We start from the raw sequence: 12,730 nt of genomic DNA on the forward strand, positions 1-12,730 counted from the left end.
TCATAGCTGCAAAGTACTTCCTGTGTTGTCATTGCCATTTGTATGTTGGACACAATCCCTTGTGTCATTCATTTCCTGGTGATCTAAAATTTTTGAATGTGCAAGGTGAATGGTGATGGTCTCTCACTCCACTGTACTCCGCCTCATTCTGAACTGCTGCTTGTACTGCTGAATTACTAAAATCCTATATACTTCATATTGCTAAATTCCCTATACAGTGGTATCTTGGTTCTCAAATGCATTGGTACTCAAACAACTTGGAATCCAAACACTGCAAACCCGGAGGTAAGTATTGCGGTTTGCAAACTTTTTTCAGAAGCCGAACGTGCTCTGTTTTGAGTGTTACGCTTTTGATTTGAGTGCCACACTTACTTCCGTTTTGAGTGTTACGCGGAGGTCTGTCTATTTTTGCTATTTATTTTGTGGTTTTGTTTTTGCGGCTGTGTGGAACCCAGTTCAGCTACTGATTGATGGATTGTGTGACTGCAGTACATTGTTTATTGCTTTCATTTTATGGATCGATGGTCTTGTTAGATAGCAAAATTCATGTTAAGTTGCTGTTTTAGGAGTTGTTTTTAAAAGTCTGGAACGGATTAATCCATTTTGCACCTTGGTTTTGGAACGCTTTGATTTTGGAATGGAATTCTGGAACGGATTAAGTTTGAGAACCAAGGTACCACTGTAATCTCTTTACTCTGATTCTCCTAGTGTACAAATAGGTTTCTGTCAGGGCTGCCTCAGGTCTCAGCTCACAAAAGACCAACGCCAAGCTCTTCTTATATACCAGGATGTTTATTGCAGTTCATTATTGGTTCCACAACCGAGGCGCGCAGCCCTGCGTCTCCTTCCTCTAGACATTAGAAGTCCCCTCTGAATCGGTCCCTCCCCTACACCAGTTTAAGAGGCTTACGCTGCTCCACCTTTTTCTCTCTTTCCTTTTCCGCAGGGTCTTTCTGCCCGCCGGGGCTCCTCCCCTCCTGCTTTCTCCTGAAGCGGAGTCTCAAGACTGCTCCTGCCCCCTCCTGCGGGCTTTGGGGCCTGGCTCCTCCTCCCCCGGGCTCTCTGTTCTCCTGCGCGCCTCCTCATTTGAACTTGGCGCGCGCGCCCAACTTCTGACTTTCCTTTTGACAGTTATGCTACTCTGCTCACTGCCTTCCTCCCCTTCCGGGAGAAAGGCTTGCTCTGGTCCCTCCCCTTTCTCTGCTGCCGGGGCTGCTCCTTCTGACACACTGGAGCCTCCCCCTCCCTCGCTGCGCTCTGGTAGGGAGGCTGGCCCTGATTCCCAGCTGTCGCTTTGGGGTCCCCTGCTGGCCCCCCGCTCCTGACACTTTCCCACTGGGGCTCCCCTTGCTCTTACCACAGGCGCCCCCTTCTGGGAATCCTCTGATTCGCTGGAGAGACTCATGGAATCCCCTGCGTCATTGCTATCCTCTTCCTCGCTATCCTGGGATTCCTCTCCATCGCTCTCCATTTCCTGCCTTCCCTGTGCCTCTGTCCCTGTACCCCTGACAGTTTCCATATGTCATTGTTATTGGACTACAACTCCAGTCATCCCCAGACAGCTTAGCAAATGATCAGAGAGCTGTTGTTCAATAATATCTGGGGACCCAGGCTTGAAGAACATTGGTCTTCTATTATCGTGATTTGGAATAACACAAAAACTTTATGGAGAAACTTGACCCCTTGTCTTTCGACTTCCTTTTGACCAGTACCCTCATTCTTGAGAAGTTAAGATCTGTAGCAGAGCCACTACCCCACTTGATAGGCCTCTCAACTCTGTTAGGTGGGTGTTGCCTGGAGGGGGAGCCTTCTCATTGTTTGTGGAATGGCCTTCCTCAATAGGTGTCAGGGATGGCAGGGCTTGGATGTAAGTGTGTTGGACACAAGGGGACTGGAAACTGACTTGGAGAGAGGAGAGGGGGCCAGCAATTTATGGGGGTCAGTGCCCCCCAGGAGAAGGGTCAGAGCTATCAGGGATAGAGAGTGCAACACCGGACTTGTCGGAAGAGGAGGAGGAGAGGATGATCAGTTAAGTGGGCAGCTGATTGAACCCCCACCATCTCCTGCCCCACTGTCTCCTAGAACCAGAAGAGGATTGAAGAGGGAAGAACAGTGGTGGCTGCTGTGCAGGTATCATCTCAGGCTGCATGTGCATCCTGTGGGGGGAAAGTACATAAGTTGATGGAGAGGGGCATGGTTTTCTATTGCTGCAGCTGCTCCAGAGGACACTGACTGGGAAAAGCCACTTGGATGTTAGAAGTTGTGTGCAAGTGTATTCAGAGTCCCATAGAAGCTACTGTAAGTGATTGCTTTTGACAATAAAGAATTAACTCCCCGCTATATGCATTCATTTGACTCAGGTGTGTCTAGGACAATAGGCAAGGCAGACACAAGCACTTTTATCTCTCAGACGATAACAGGGTACGATCTTTCTTTTTGTTGCATTAGGTAGCTGCATTAAAAACATGACTGGGTGCTTATTTACAAAACAGTAGGTCAAAGCTGATCAACTCATTCACTTCCCCATTAAGTTTTTATTATTATTATTATTATTATTTAATTTTAGGAGATAAATGGTATAGAGAAAGATTCCAGACAATGTAACACCAAATAAACAAAAATAACAAGTTGCAGCCTCTTTATTTATTAAATGTATATGCTGCCTTTCCTCACAAAGGAGCCCAGGGTAGCAAACAACAAACATGTTGCTGTCTTCCAATCTAGTAATTACCAAAACACAAATGATTGTGGTTATATCATTCCTTCCTAAGAAAAGATATGGTTGGGAAACCAATAAAACCTGATGGAAAGCACACCTAATCACTTGAGCATCCAGAAGCAGCTGCTCAGGATATGAACCTGTGTGTTAAGGAGGAGTGTAACCTATCCAGTGCAAACTGGATAATTTTTTTATTTTGTTTCGACTACAGCAGACCAACACGGCTACCTACCTGTAACTATCCAGTGCAGGTTGCTCACCTAACTCTGGATAAAATTATCCCCCAACCAGTAATGCTTCCTCCTTTATTCAGCATACACTTTGGGCTTTCCTTCTTTATGTAAACCATCCTTAGCTAGTGGTCTAAATAGTGGAGGTGGCAGAGTGAACTGAAAAGAGGGACCGAAACCTAATGGGCTAGAAATCCTTTCGAGACCCTTTAACTCAGTGGTTGTTGTTGCAGATGAAAAGCAAAGACAGCTCATTGTGGCTCCATTCATTTTGGCAGCCAGATGGAGCTAAGAGTAGCATCTGGCGAATGGATTGAACAGGCCCTGGAACATACTGTGAATGTTGAACTAATTATTACTAAGTCCCCAAGCAAAAGCAGCTGGAGGGTGCTGGCTCTTCTATGCTAATGGAAAAATGGGGGCTGTAAGTGAAGGTGTGTGAGCAGGGCAGGGGGAAGACTCAGAACTATTGTTTAGACGTTGAACTTAATTTTGCATTAAGAAAAATGATTACATGTTAGAGAGAGATGGCTTTTTATGTTTTATGCATGTTGCTTACTACTTTTCTCTGATAGCTACTTTACAAGGTTGTTTATAAGACAGATTCGTTCTGAGGTTTATCTAACGAAAGCCTTGTATGTTGTTCTGATCCCTTACCCATTTCACCGATTGCTTATGTAAAGAATGATTATCATTTAGTCTAGGAGAAAATGTTCCAAAAGAAGAGCAGCTTGAATACTATGGGACTAGACAAAGCTCAGTTGATTTGCCACATAAGGCATGAGAGGCCTATTTCATATTTTTAAGTCAATGAAAGAAAATCCTGCTTTCAGTCCTATAAATTTATTTGTAAAGAACCTCCATGTCTGAAAATGCAAAATATAGTTTGAGTGGTCTGTGAGCTGTATCAAAGTGGTTTTAAGGCTGCTTCAGACAGAAAATCTTAAGTATTGTTGGAGTGAATGAGTAGTATAATGGAAGATCAGAACAATTTGTTTTTATACAGTCCTTCATTCCATTTGCCAAACAAAGAGGCCTGAGTTCCACAAATGCTGTGAGAGGCCTTGCCTTTGCAAAGCATAGTGGCCTTTGTTAGGAAAATAGTCGTCTTTTAATGCTCTGCAGTGTTGCGGTTTAAATTGCAGAAGCTTTGGGGTGGAGTGTGTTGTGTGCGTCTGATTTCTCCTGTACGTGATTAAAGCCACGCAGAAGATTAGAACAAGGAAGTGTGGTTGTCATAGCAAACAAGAATATTTATTTTATTTCAAGCACTTTTATCCTGCCTTTCCATTCCAAAACATTTTCAAGGCAACTTCTCTTTTCCTTCAAATAAATTGTTTGTTCATCAGCAACATTATCAGGTACAAAGACCACGGTATGAGTTTCAAATTCAAGCTCTGTCCTGGAGAGAAATGTGAAAACACCACTTTTCTTGTCCTTCTTTTCCAAGCTAGTGACATGGCACTCCTGGGTTTGCTTCTTTTAAAAGAGCTTCTTTTCATAAGTCTAAACCTGTTGTGGTGCTTCATTTTCTAACCTTCCTTTAGAGGAAACTATAGAAAGCTATATTGCCCTGCAAAGGCAAAGGTGATTAGTATTTCTTCGGATATTAACTTAGTTCATTGTACCTCATATAGTGTGTGCAGTCAGTGAGTGGGCTAGCAAAGGTGTTCTATTAATACTATGTGCTTGTCTTTCTTTTCTACTTAAAGAATGGCACTTTTAAAACCTTTGTTTTTGCACCATTCTTTCAGGATTGTAAGAATGTGGGCAAATGCAACAATATGTGTAAATGGAAAATCTGAAGATGACCAGGAAATCTCTTTACTATGCTGTCTCATAATGGAAAGCATTTGGAGCCCCTGTTCTGAGAGCAGTAGTAGTAATAATCATAATAATTTTTATTTATACCCCGCCCTCCCCAGCCAAAACCGGGCTCAGAGCGGCTAACGTCAAATGTATAACACATTAACATAGAATCAGGCAATCAATTAAAATGCTTCCTAAAATCAGATCAGGATCAGAATAAAATCCAATCAGATGGCAACCCGTAGATTATGGTTGGGGACCTTAAATGCTCACCAGGCCCAACTAGTAGGATTGCTGCAAACCTTTCTTGCCCTAATGGGAGCATAGGAGCCTACTCCTAGGGGTCAAGGGGGCTTTGGTTCCCCAATAAATGATTTGAGAGGGCTGGGCCCCCCAAAGTTGATGGGCATTGCCATTCAAATGGTGTACGTGCACCATGTCATGTGATTGATTATGTGGGGTGGGGCTTACTTGCTTCCCATATTTTATTCAAGTTGACACCCCTGAATAGGAGAGATGTACCCACCACTGTTTAGACCTGCAAAAATCCTTTGTGTAGAAGGCCTTGCATGCCTTTCCTTTTCTTACTCATTTGCTTCTGTGAGTTGAGTCATTAAGTTACCCAGCACACTTCCGTAACAGACCAGGATGTTTACTAAAATCAAGGCCCAGCATATCTGACTGTTGGACCACGAAGACTCATCTGACAAACTCATACAAAGTATATTAGTCCAGGGTTCCCCAAACTTGGGTTTACAGCTGTTTTTGGACTGCAGTTACCATCATCCCTGACCACTGGTACTACTAGCTAGGGATGATGGGAGTTGTAGTCCAAAAACATCAGGCGACCCAAGTTTGGTAAACCCTGATCGAGTCCAACCTGCCGACAAATCAACTACTATAGCATCTTTCATGGATGGCCATCCAACCTTTGTTTAATAAGTTCTTTAATGAAAATGTGCTCCACCTTCTGAGGCAGTTCATTCCATTGTTAAAACAGCTCATATTATTGGGAAGTTTTTCCTGATATTTAGTCTAAATCCCCTTCCTTACAATTTTAACTTGTTTGGTGGTTTGGATCCATTTCTGGAGCAACAGGAAACAAATTTGCTCCTCCTATGTGAGAGACCTTCAAATATTTGAAGATGTCTTACTGTGTCTAGAGGGTAATAATTGTTTCCACATCTGTTTTCTATCAGCTTGTTTCAAACAGGCACAGCCATAAGAAGCATGTATCAATGTTGTACTTGCCCTGATAGTTCAACATCTTGTGGGCTTAATTTTGTAGTTCAGCGAATATTATCTGCTTTTGAATGCTTCAGTCTTTTTGGGATGCTGGTGAGGCCACAGGTAGTTCTGTTATACTTTGTATCTGCTGTGATGGCTGGCTGCTGCTCATTGAGCTGAAAGGTGTTTTCATGTGTCTAGGAAAGCCTTAATAAGGTCATGAGACTCCCCCTCCTCACTTTTTGGAGGCCTCTAAGATAGTAGATTGGAAGTGAAGAAGCTGCTGAGGCTTATAAAGTGGTTCATCAATTTTAAACAGCAGTAATATATTATTGAACATTATGGTTTCAAAGGGAAAATGGAAAATGAGCTTAACAAAACTGAACCATTTATTTGCTTTATACATTAATAATCTTCAGCACCACCCGACCTACTATTTTCCCCTGCCCTTTTCGCTATTGCTGGATTACCTTGCAAAACCTTTGGCGGGCAGCCTTGATCCACCTGTTTCTGTACACAGATAATAGCTGACTCCTCACATTTTGGATCTTCACTCTTGGGTATCTTCTATTGTTCCCGAGATTGTTGCGCATGCAGAACAGCTGGATTGTCAAACTCTTCTGTTGGCAAATGACCTATGCAAAGTTTAGTAGCGATGCCTTGAAGGAAGAGGCAATAAACAACTGGTGCACTTCTGGTTCATCGGGGCTCACTTTGTGTAGTCATTGGCTGTTCTGTTATAGGCTGTGGAGAGCTTAAAAAGCAGCATTTCTGTTGGTGTCAGCGTAGCTGAGAACTTCTGTTCAGGCCAAAATGTTTGATGAGCTGGCTAGGAATGGAAGCAATCCTCTGTTCGTGTCTGGAAATGGTGCTTTCTGTAAATGCCTTTGAGCTGAAATCATATCATAGTGTACTTCCTTGCTCTTCTTTTCCATGTGGGAGGGTTACCTAAGCTGTGATAGCAGACTTCAGAGCCATGAAAATGTTTGCTTCCAGTCCTATAGTTAACTGAGGATTCTCCCTCCATGGTCATGTACGCTACTTGATTATTTTTAGTGAGTTTCATTGGTGCCTATTGCCTGGAAAGCACACCCTTTGCGAACTGTAAGGACAGCTAGAAGTTAAATGCACTAATTAAATATCCACATGTGTTGCTGCAGAAAAGAAGGGGGGAAGACTTATGCTGAAGCATAATTACAATCAATAAATTTCCCCTGTTGCTTGTAGGTATATTTTAGTGACACAGATGTCATAGAAAGATTGGGTCACTGCTTGAATGGTCTTTATCTAGATCATGCATGGCTATTCTTTTTTTTTTACCTCAGAGCACCATTTATCCTTGATCCAGCTTCCCTGGGCCATCCTCTACTCTTGCATGTGTCTGTGTCTGTGTGTGTTAACCCTTCATCTCTATTGTCCTTCAGTTAGTTCTTCTAAAGGTCATGAACACTGCTTATTCCATGGCTTTTCATTCCACTTTTTCAACTTGTGAACATAGGAAAATATAATAAGCCAATTAATGGTTGGCGGTTGCACATTGAGAGTTGTTTTGAAAATGAATAATAAGTGCTTTGAGATCCTCCTATGTATGGGGTTTCGTTAGTATTTGCAATGTTTTGCATTTTGCAAACATTACCAGCCTGTGCACTGGAAAAATGCTCCTGAAAACATGGCAGTTTTCCTCGGAACCATTAAAATTTCATTAATCATGATGGCTTTGTTTAAAGCCCCATGAAGCCATAAGGTTCAAATATTCAGTTGTGGACATGGCTTCTTTGAACAGATCTTTTTGCCAAGCTCATGCACAACACCGGGTGTGTATGTGTATCTGTGTAGAAGGAATCCAGATGATTATTAGTGTCTCCTCGTTAGTTAGAAATCCTCTTGAGAAATGGAATGTTTTCCGGCTAATAAGATGGGGAGAGACAGATCAGAACAGTGTGGCGCTACACATTCCTAGCATTTGTCATCCCTTCGCGTCTTGGTGTTCACTGTGTTGATAACGAACATCACTGAAACGTGTAAAAATGTTTCTGCTACATCAGGGATGCTGAGATGGATTTGCATTTTTTTGCCTGTTGAGAAGCAAGCGGCTGAGTTGCGTTGCCAAGCTTTAGTTAACACTTTGCAAGACACACAACGTATAGGAATGCAGGGCTGTAACTTCAGCCTCTGCTTCTTGACAATGATGCTAGGAAGGGAAAAGAAGAAACTGCTGGCAGCATAGAAAGAACAGTGTGGCCAATGTTAATCATGCAAACTGCTACAGGGAGAAGAAAGTGGTGTATGTTTACTGCAGCCCAGTATTTTTCTGGCCAGTGGCTACAAGTGAAGTGTGTTGCAACATAAGTATAAACTAAAAAACAACCCCATTTCCTCTGTTTCCTTGGCATGTTATAATACCGCAGAATGGAACATGCATATTTCCTCATGTCCTTGGACTTGAGCAGGGCTGTGCAACTCGTGGCACATGGTTTGCAATAGTGCCAGTCCTAGTCACAATATTGGTCCAGCCAGGTGTTTGAAAACGTCTCCATTTTTGCTGTCCTGGGTGTAGGCAGCAAAACCAAGTGGCTTATTGAGCTATTAGTGGATTTCCATGCATGTCTGGTTAGTTGTATTTGGCTTGTATTCATCTAGAATTTCGACTAGCTTTCTTGTATAAATGGATACAATAAAATCTGGCTCATGGCCCAATCTTCCACTGGGTCTCCAATCTCTAATTTGTAGCCCTTGTGGACTATTGCAGTTTACATGAATGGAAGCAAGCTGCAATATTCTCTGACTCAAAACTATGACTGGCAGTACAGCCAACAATGTCTATAACAAAAGGAGGCCTCTAAATGGTTTGTCAGGATAGCTGGCCTGGGAGATGGAAAAACCCTAATAAGTCACCTAGTCCTTCTCCCCACTAATGCAGAATTGTTCCCTACTGCATAGTTTCTAAGTCTTGCTGCATTGCTTTGTCGGCACATAATATTCTTGACTTGATGAGATGTTCGTTGTGGGTCTTGACTGCTCTCTAGGGACTTGTTGAGATTGCTTAATGGCAAAGAATTGGTCTAATATCGTTCATTGTAATTTTCTTTCCTCAACAAGACAGTGGTTCAGGGTGATTTGGCATCCAGCCTCTTGTTTGGCTTCTAAAGCTGGGAAGAGGAAGCTGAACTGGGTGTGTATTGGATCAAGGAGCTCAAATTCCAAGGCTGCCTTTTTTGCAGGGGCGGGGGCGGAACATACAGTAGAGTTAAAATAATTTTGCAATATTAAATTGCAAAAAAAGAAGAAAAGAGAAAAGTGCAAGAGCAGTTGTTAATTTTGTCAAATAATATCCTGACTTAGATGGCTATTTTTCAATGTCAGTCTACTTTACAGGGGATATGTGATAATAAAAATAGAATCCTATGTGTTTTATGTGCATAAAAAATAGGGTTTTATTTGTGTGTGTTTTTAACAGAGCACTTTGCTGTTGGGGGTATAGTTCTCTTGGTTTGTTTTTAGGTTCACTTCAAGGGGCTGGTGTTTACCCTTTCAACTCCTAAATGCCCTTACACCTCCTCCTACTTGAACCTGGCTATCAATTCACTTCTTATCAAGTCCCCCTCTGGGTGCCTCTACATTCTGTAGCTCCTGGGGAGAGGGCCCTCTCAGTGGTGGCACATAAATGGAGGAATCTCCCTCCTTCGCCATGTTTGCTAGGTGCCTTCGTTGCTATCATAAAGGCACCAGATAAAGTCCATCCTACTATATTGGCCCTTTTTATGATATTTGAGGGCCTTTTTTTGATTATTACTGTTTTATCTGCTTTTCTTTTTTGGCTTGTTTGTCTTCACTGTATTTGCTGTTTTTATCTATGGTGTTATTGGAAATTTTATTAGCCTTTTTAAGGCAAAGTCTTTTGGCAATATATAAATAAAAGGTGTGTATGGAGCTGATTGTTTTCCTGTGTGTGGCAAATCAGTTTATGGTTGTGATTTATAGTCAGAGACTTGTGGGAATAGGAATTGTCTGGTCAAAAAAGTGAAACTAATTTGGTTCTCTGTTGACCTTTAACTGTACCCAGCTGAACATGTACAGTATCTGTTTCTTCGATGAGTATTGCTTTGTTGGTGTGGATTGCATTTAAACTATATACTGGGGTATACCTATCAACTTGGCTTAAAAAACATTCAATTTTATTTGGGAACTGAAGTTAAATATATACCTGTATTCATGGAATTTTGTTTTTATTCTGAAAATATTAATGCTGGAATGAAGTGTATTTTGAAAAAGAACATTTTCCAATTTGTTTGGAGTATGTTATTAGACTTCATAGTGGAAATGGTTTCCTTTTTACCTTGCTTGCTATCATAAAGCAAACACTTTATTATGGTATACCATTTGCTAATGCACAGATTTTGAAAGTGAGCTACATTGAATAAAACAGGACATAGTTTCAGTGGTATATGATTGGGCTGTTAGTATAAAAAGGGCATAACTATTGCCCACTCCTAATTCATGAATTTGTTCTTTTTTATTTACAAAATTTTTAATTAGCTGTGAACTGTATCATCATATTGGCTCTAGATTCTTACATTGAACTGCTGTAAGCACATAACTTTTTATAGAAAGTGAATTCAGGCTTTCTTTGCCTGCTCAACCTTTTTGGTAGCAACTTTTAGTCAGTGGAACTCATTATTACTCATAGCAAGAAGACTGCCCTCATGTGTGAGCTAACGTTTTTTAAACCATCAATTTGTATGCTTATAGGAAGGATCAGCACCTTCTTTCTCCCGTGAACTGCTGGTATCTGGTACTGACCCAAACTCGGAGAGAAAGCAGAGACCATGCTACCCTGAATGACATCTTCATGAACAATGTCATTGTCAGACTCTCCCAGATCAGTGAGGATGTCATCCGGCTATTTAAAAAGGTAAACGAATGTTTGTGTCACTTAATTTGATTTGATTTATTGTATAGTACACTCAATAGCCTCCTGAGAGAGTAAGCGCCACATAATGAAGCAGTGCTGAGAGAACTTTGGGGGCAAAATGCCAGAGCATATGAGTCTGAACAGGTTCTCTTATATAAAGACTTGTGGGCCTTTTCAGAAAACTGTATTCTGGAGTTCCCTTGTCATTAACTGTGGAGAAACTGACACTGTACAATTAAAGTTACATATTTAAGGGCTCGTCCACACCTCCCATCTGTTCCACTGCCTTCTCCTGGGAAAACCTATGGTTAATTGCTGAATTGGACCAAATGGTGGCAGTTGGGTTCCCTATGGATTGTCATTTGTTCTTATTCAGCAGTAAAGACCATGTTTCCTAGGGAAAAGCTGCGGGGCAAACCCGAAACCACATGGACCTGTGCCTAGGAAGCATAGGACAAGTGGAAAACCGCTCAGACTCGTGCTTTATAAAAAAGGTAAAGGTAACCCTGGGCAGTTAAGTCCAGTCAAAGGCGACTCTGGGGTTGTGGCACTCATCTCGCTTTCAGGCCGAAGGAGCCGGTTTTTTTCCACAGACAGCTTTCCCAGTCATGTGGCCATCATGACTAAACCACTTCTGGTGCAACGGAACACCGTGACAGAAATCAGAGCACACAGAAAACCATTTACCTTCCTGCCACAGCAGTACCTATTTATCTACTTGCACTGACATGCTTTCGAACTGCTAGGTTGACAGGAGCTGGGACAGAGCAACAAGAGCTCACTCCATTGCGGGGATTCAAACTGCCAACCTTCTGATCGGCAAGCCCAAGAGGCTCAGTGGTTTCGACCACAGTGCCACCCGCGTTGTGCTTTATAGGCACGGGACAAGTGTGGACAAACCCTAAATGTTCTGTTATAAAACCATTTGGTTTGTCAGTATTACGAGACTGACTATTTACCAGGACAGTGGTACCTCTGGATGCGAACGGGATGTGTTCTGGAGCCCCGTTCGCATCCTGAGTAGAATGCGACTGCCCGGGTCATGATTCGCCGCTTCTGCGCATGCGTGTGACGTCATTTTGAGTGTCTGCGTGAACGGCGAAACCCAGTAGTAACACATTCTGTTACTTTCGGGTCGCCACAGAGCGTAACCTGAAAATGCTCAGCCTGAAGCATATTTAACCCGAGGTATGACTGTACTTCTAATTGAGGCCTGGCAGATACAATGTATAGAGGTTCTTCATTTGGCATTCTGCCAAGAAACTACTAGACTTGTGTTGTTACTAAAGAGGTGACTACACACCCTGTGAGGTTTCCCATTATGTCAGTTGGCATTGAAGGCCACTTTTTATATGGGTCATTGGAATAAAAAAGATCAAGCTGTGAGGAATTATTTAGTAGGCATTCCGAGAGCAGTGGAACGTTGGATTGTCAGACCCTTTTGACTGAGTCAGGGGTTCTGTCTGGAGTGTAGGCTCAGCCACAGTTCAGCTTGCCCTGTACCTATAAATCACAAATCCAATAAGTTTTGCGTTTGCCCCGCAACTTTCCTGGGAAAACACGCTCATTGCCACTGAACTGGAACAAACAGCAATCTGTGGAAAAATCTAATTGCCGTTGGCTCCGATTCAGCAGCACACCGTGGCTTTCCCTGAGGGAAGCACCAGGGCAAATGGAAGTGTGGACATCTCCTGAGAGGGAGCTGGAGTCTGTGCTCGTTCAAACCTTGACAGCTTTAACAGTTTATTTTCTCAGACAGTGGCTCTTAGGCAATTCCTTTAGAATGGTAGCTTTCCCTGGCATAACCAATGGGATCTGTGTTTCCATTGTATG

General features: G+C 42.4%; 1 protein-coding gene across 3 annotated transcripts in view; it reads left to right on the forward strand.

Annotated features, from left to right (window-relative positions):
• Nucleotides 1-12,730, forward strand: part of SRGAP3 (SLIT-ROBO Rho GTPase activating protein 3) — a 186,981-nt gene that overhangs the window by 81,294 nt on the left and 92,957 nt on the right. For all 3 annotated transcript variants that reach the window (XM_082209313.1, XM_082209311.1, XM_082209312.1), the window contains exon 3: nucleotides 10,735-10,897. In XM_082209313.1, the coding sequence (XP_082065439.1) occupies nucleotides 10,735-10,897 (163 nt within the window). The remainder of the gene's footprint in view (nucleotides 1-10,734; nucleotides 10,898-12,730) is intronic.

The sequence above is a fragment of the Podarcis vaucheri genome (assembly GCF_965113315.1).
Source record: "Podarcis vaucheri genome assembly, chromosome: 2".
NCBI lineage: Eukaryota > Metazoa > Chordata > Lepidosauria > Squamata > Lacertidae > Podarcis > Podarcis vaucheri.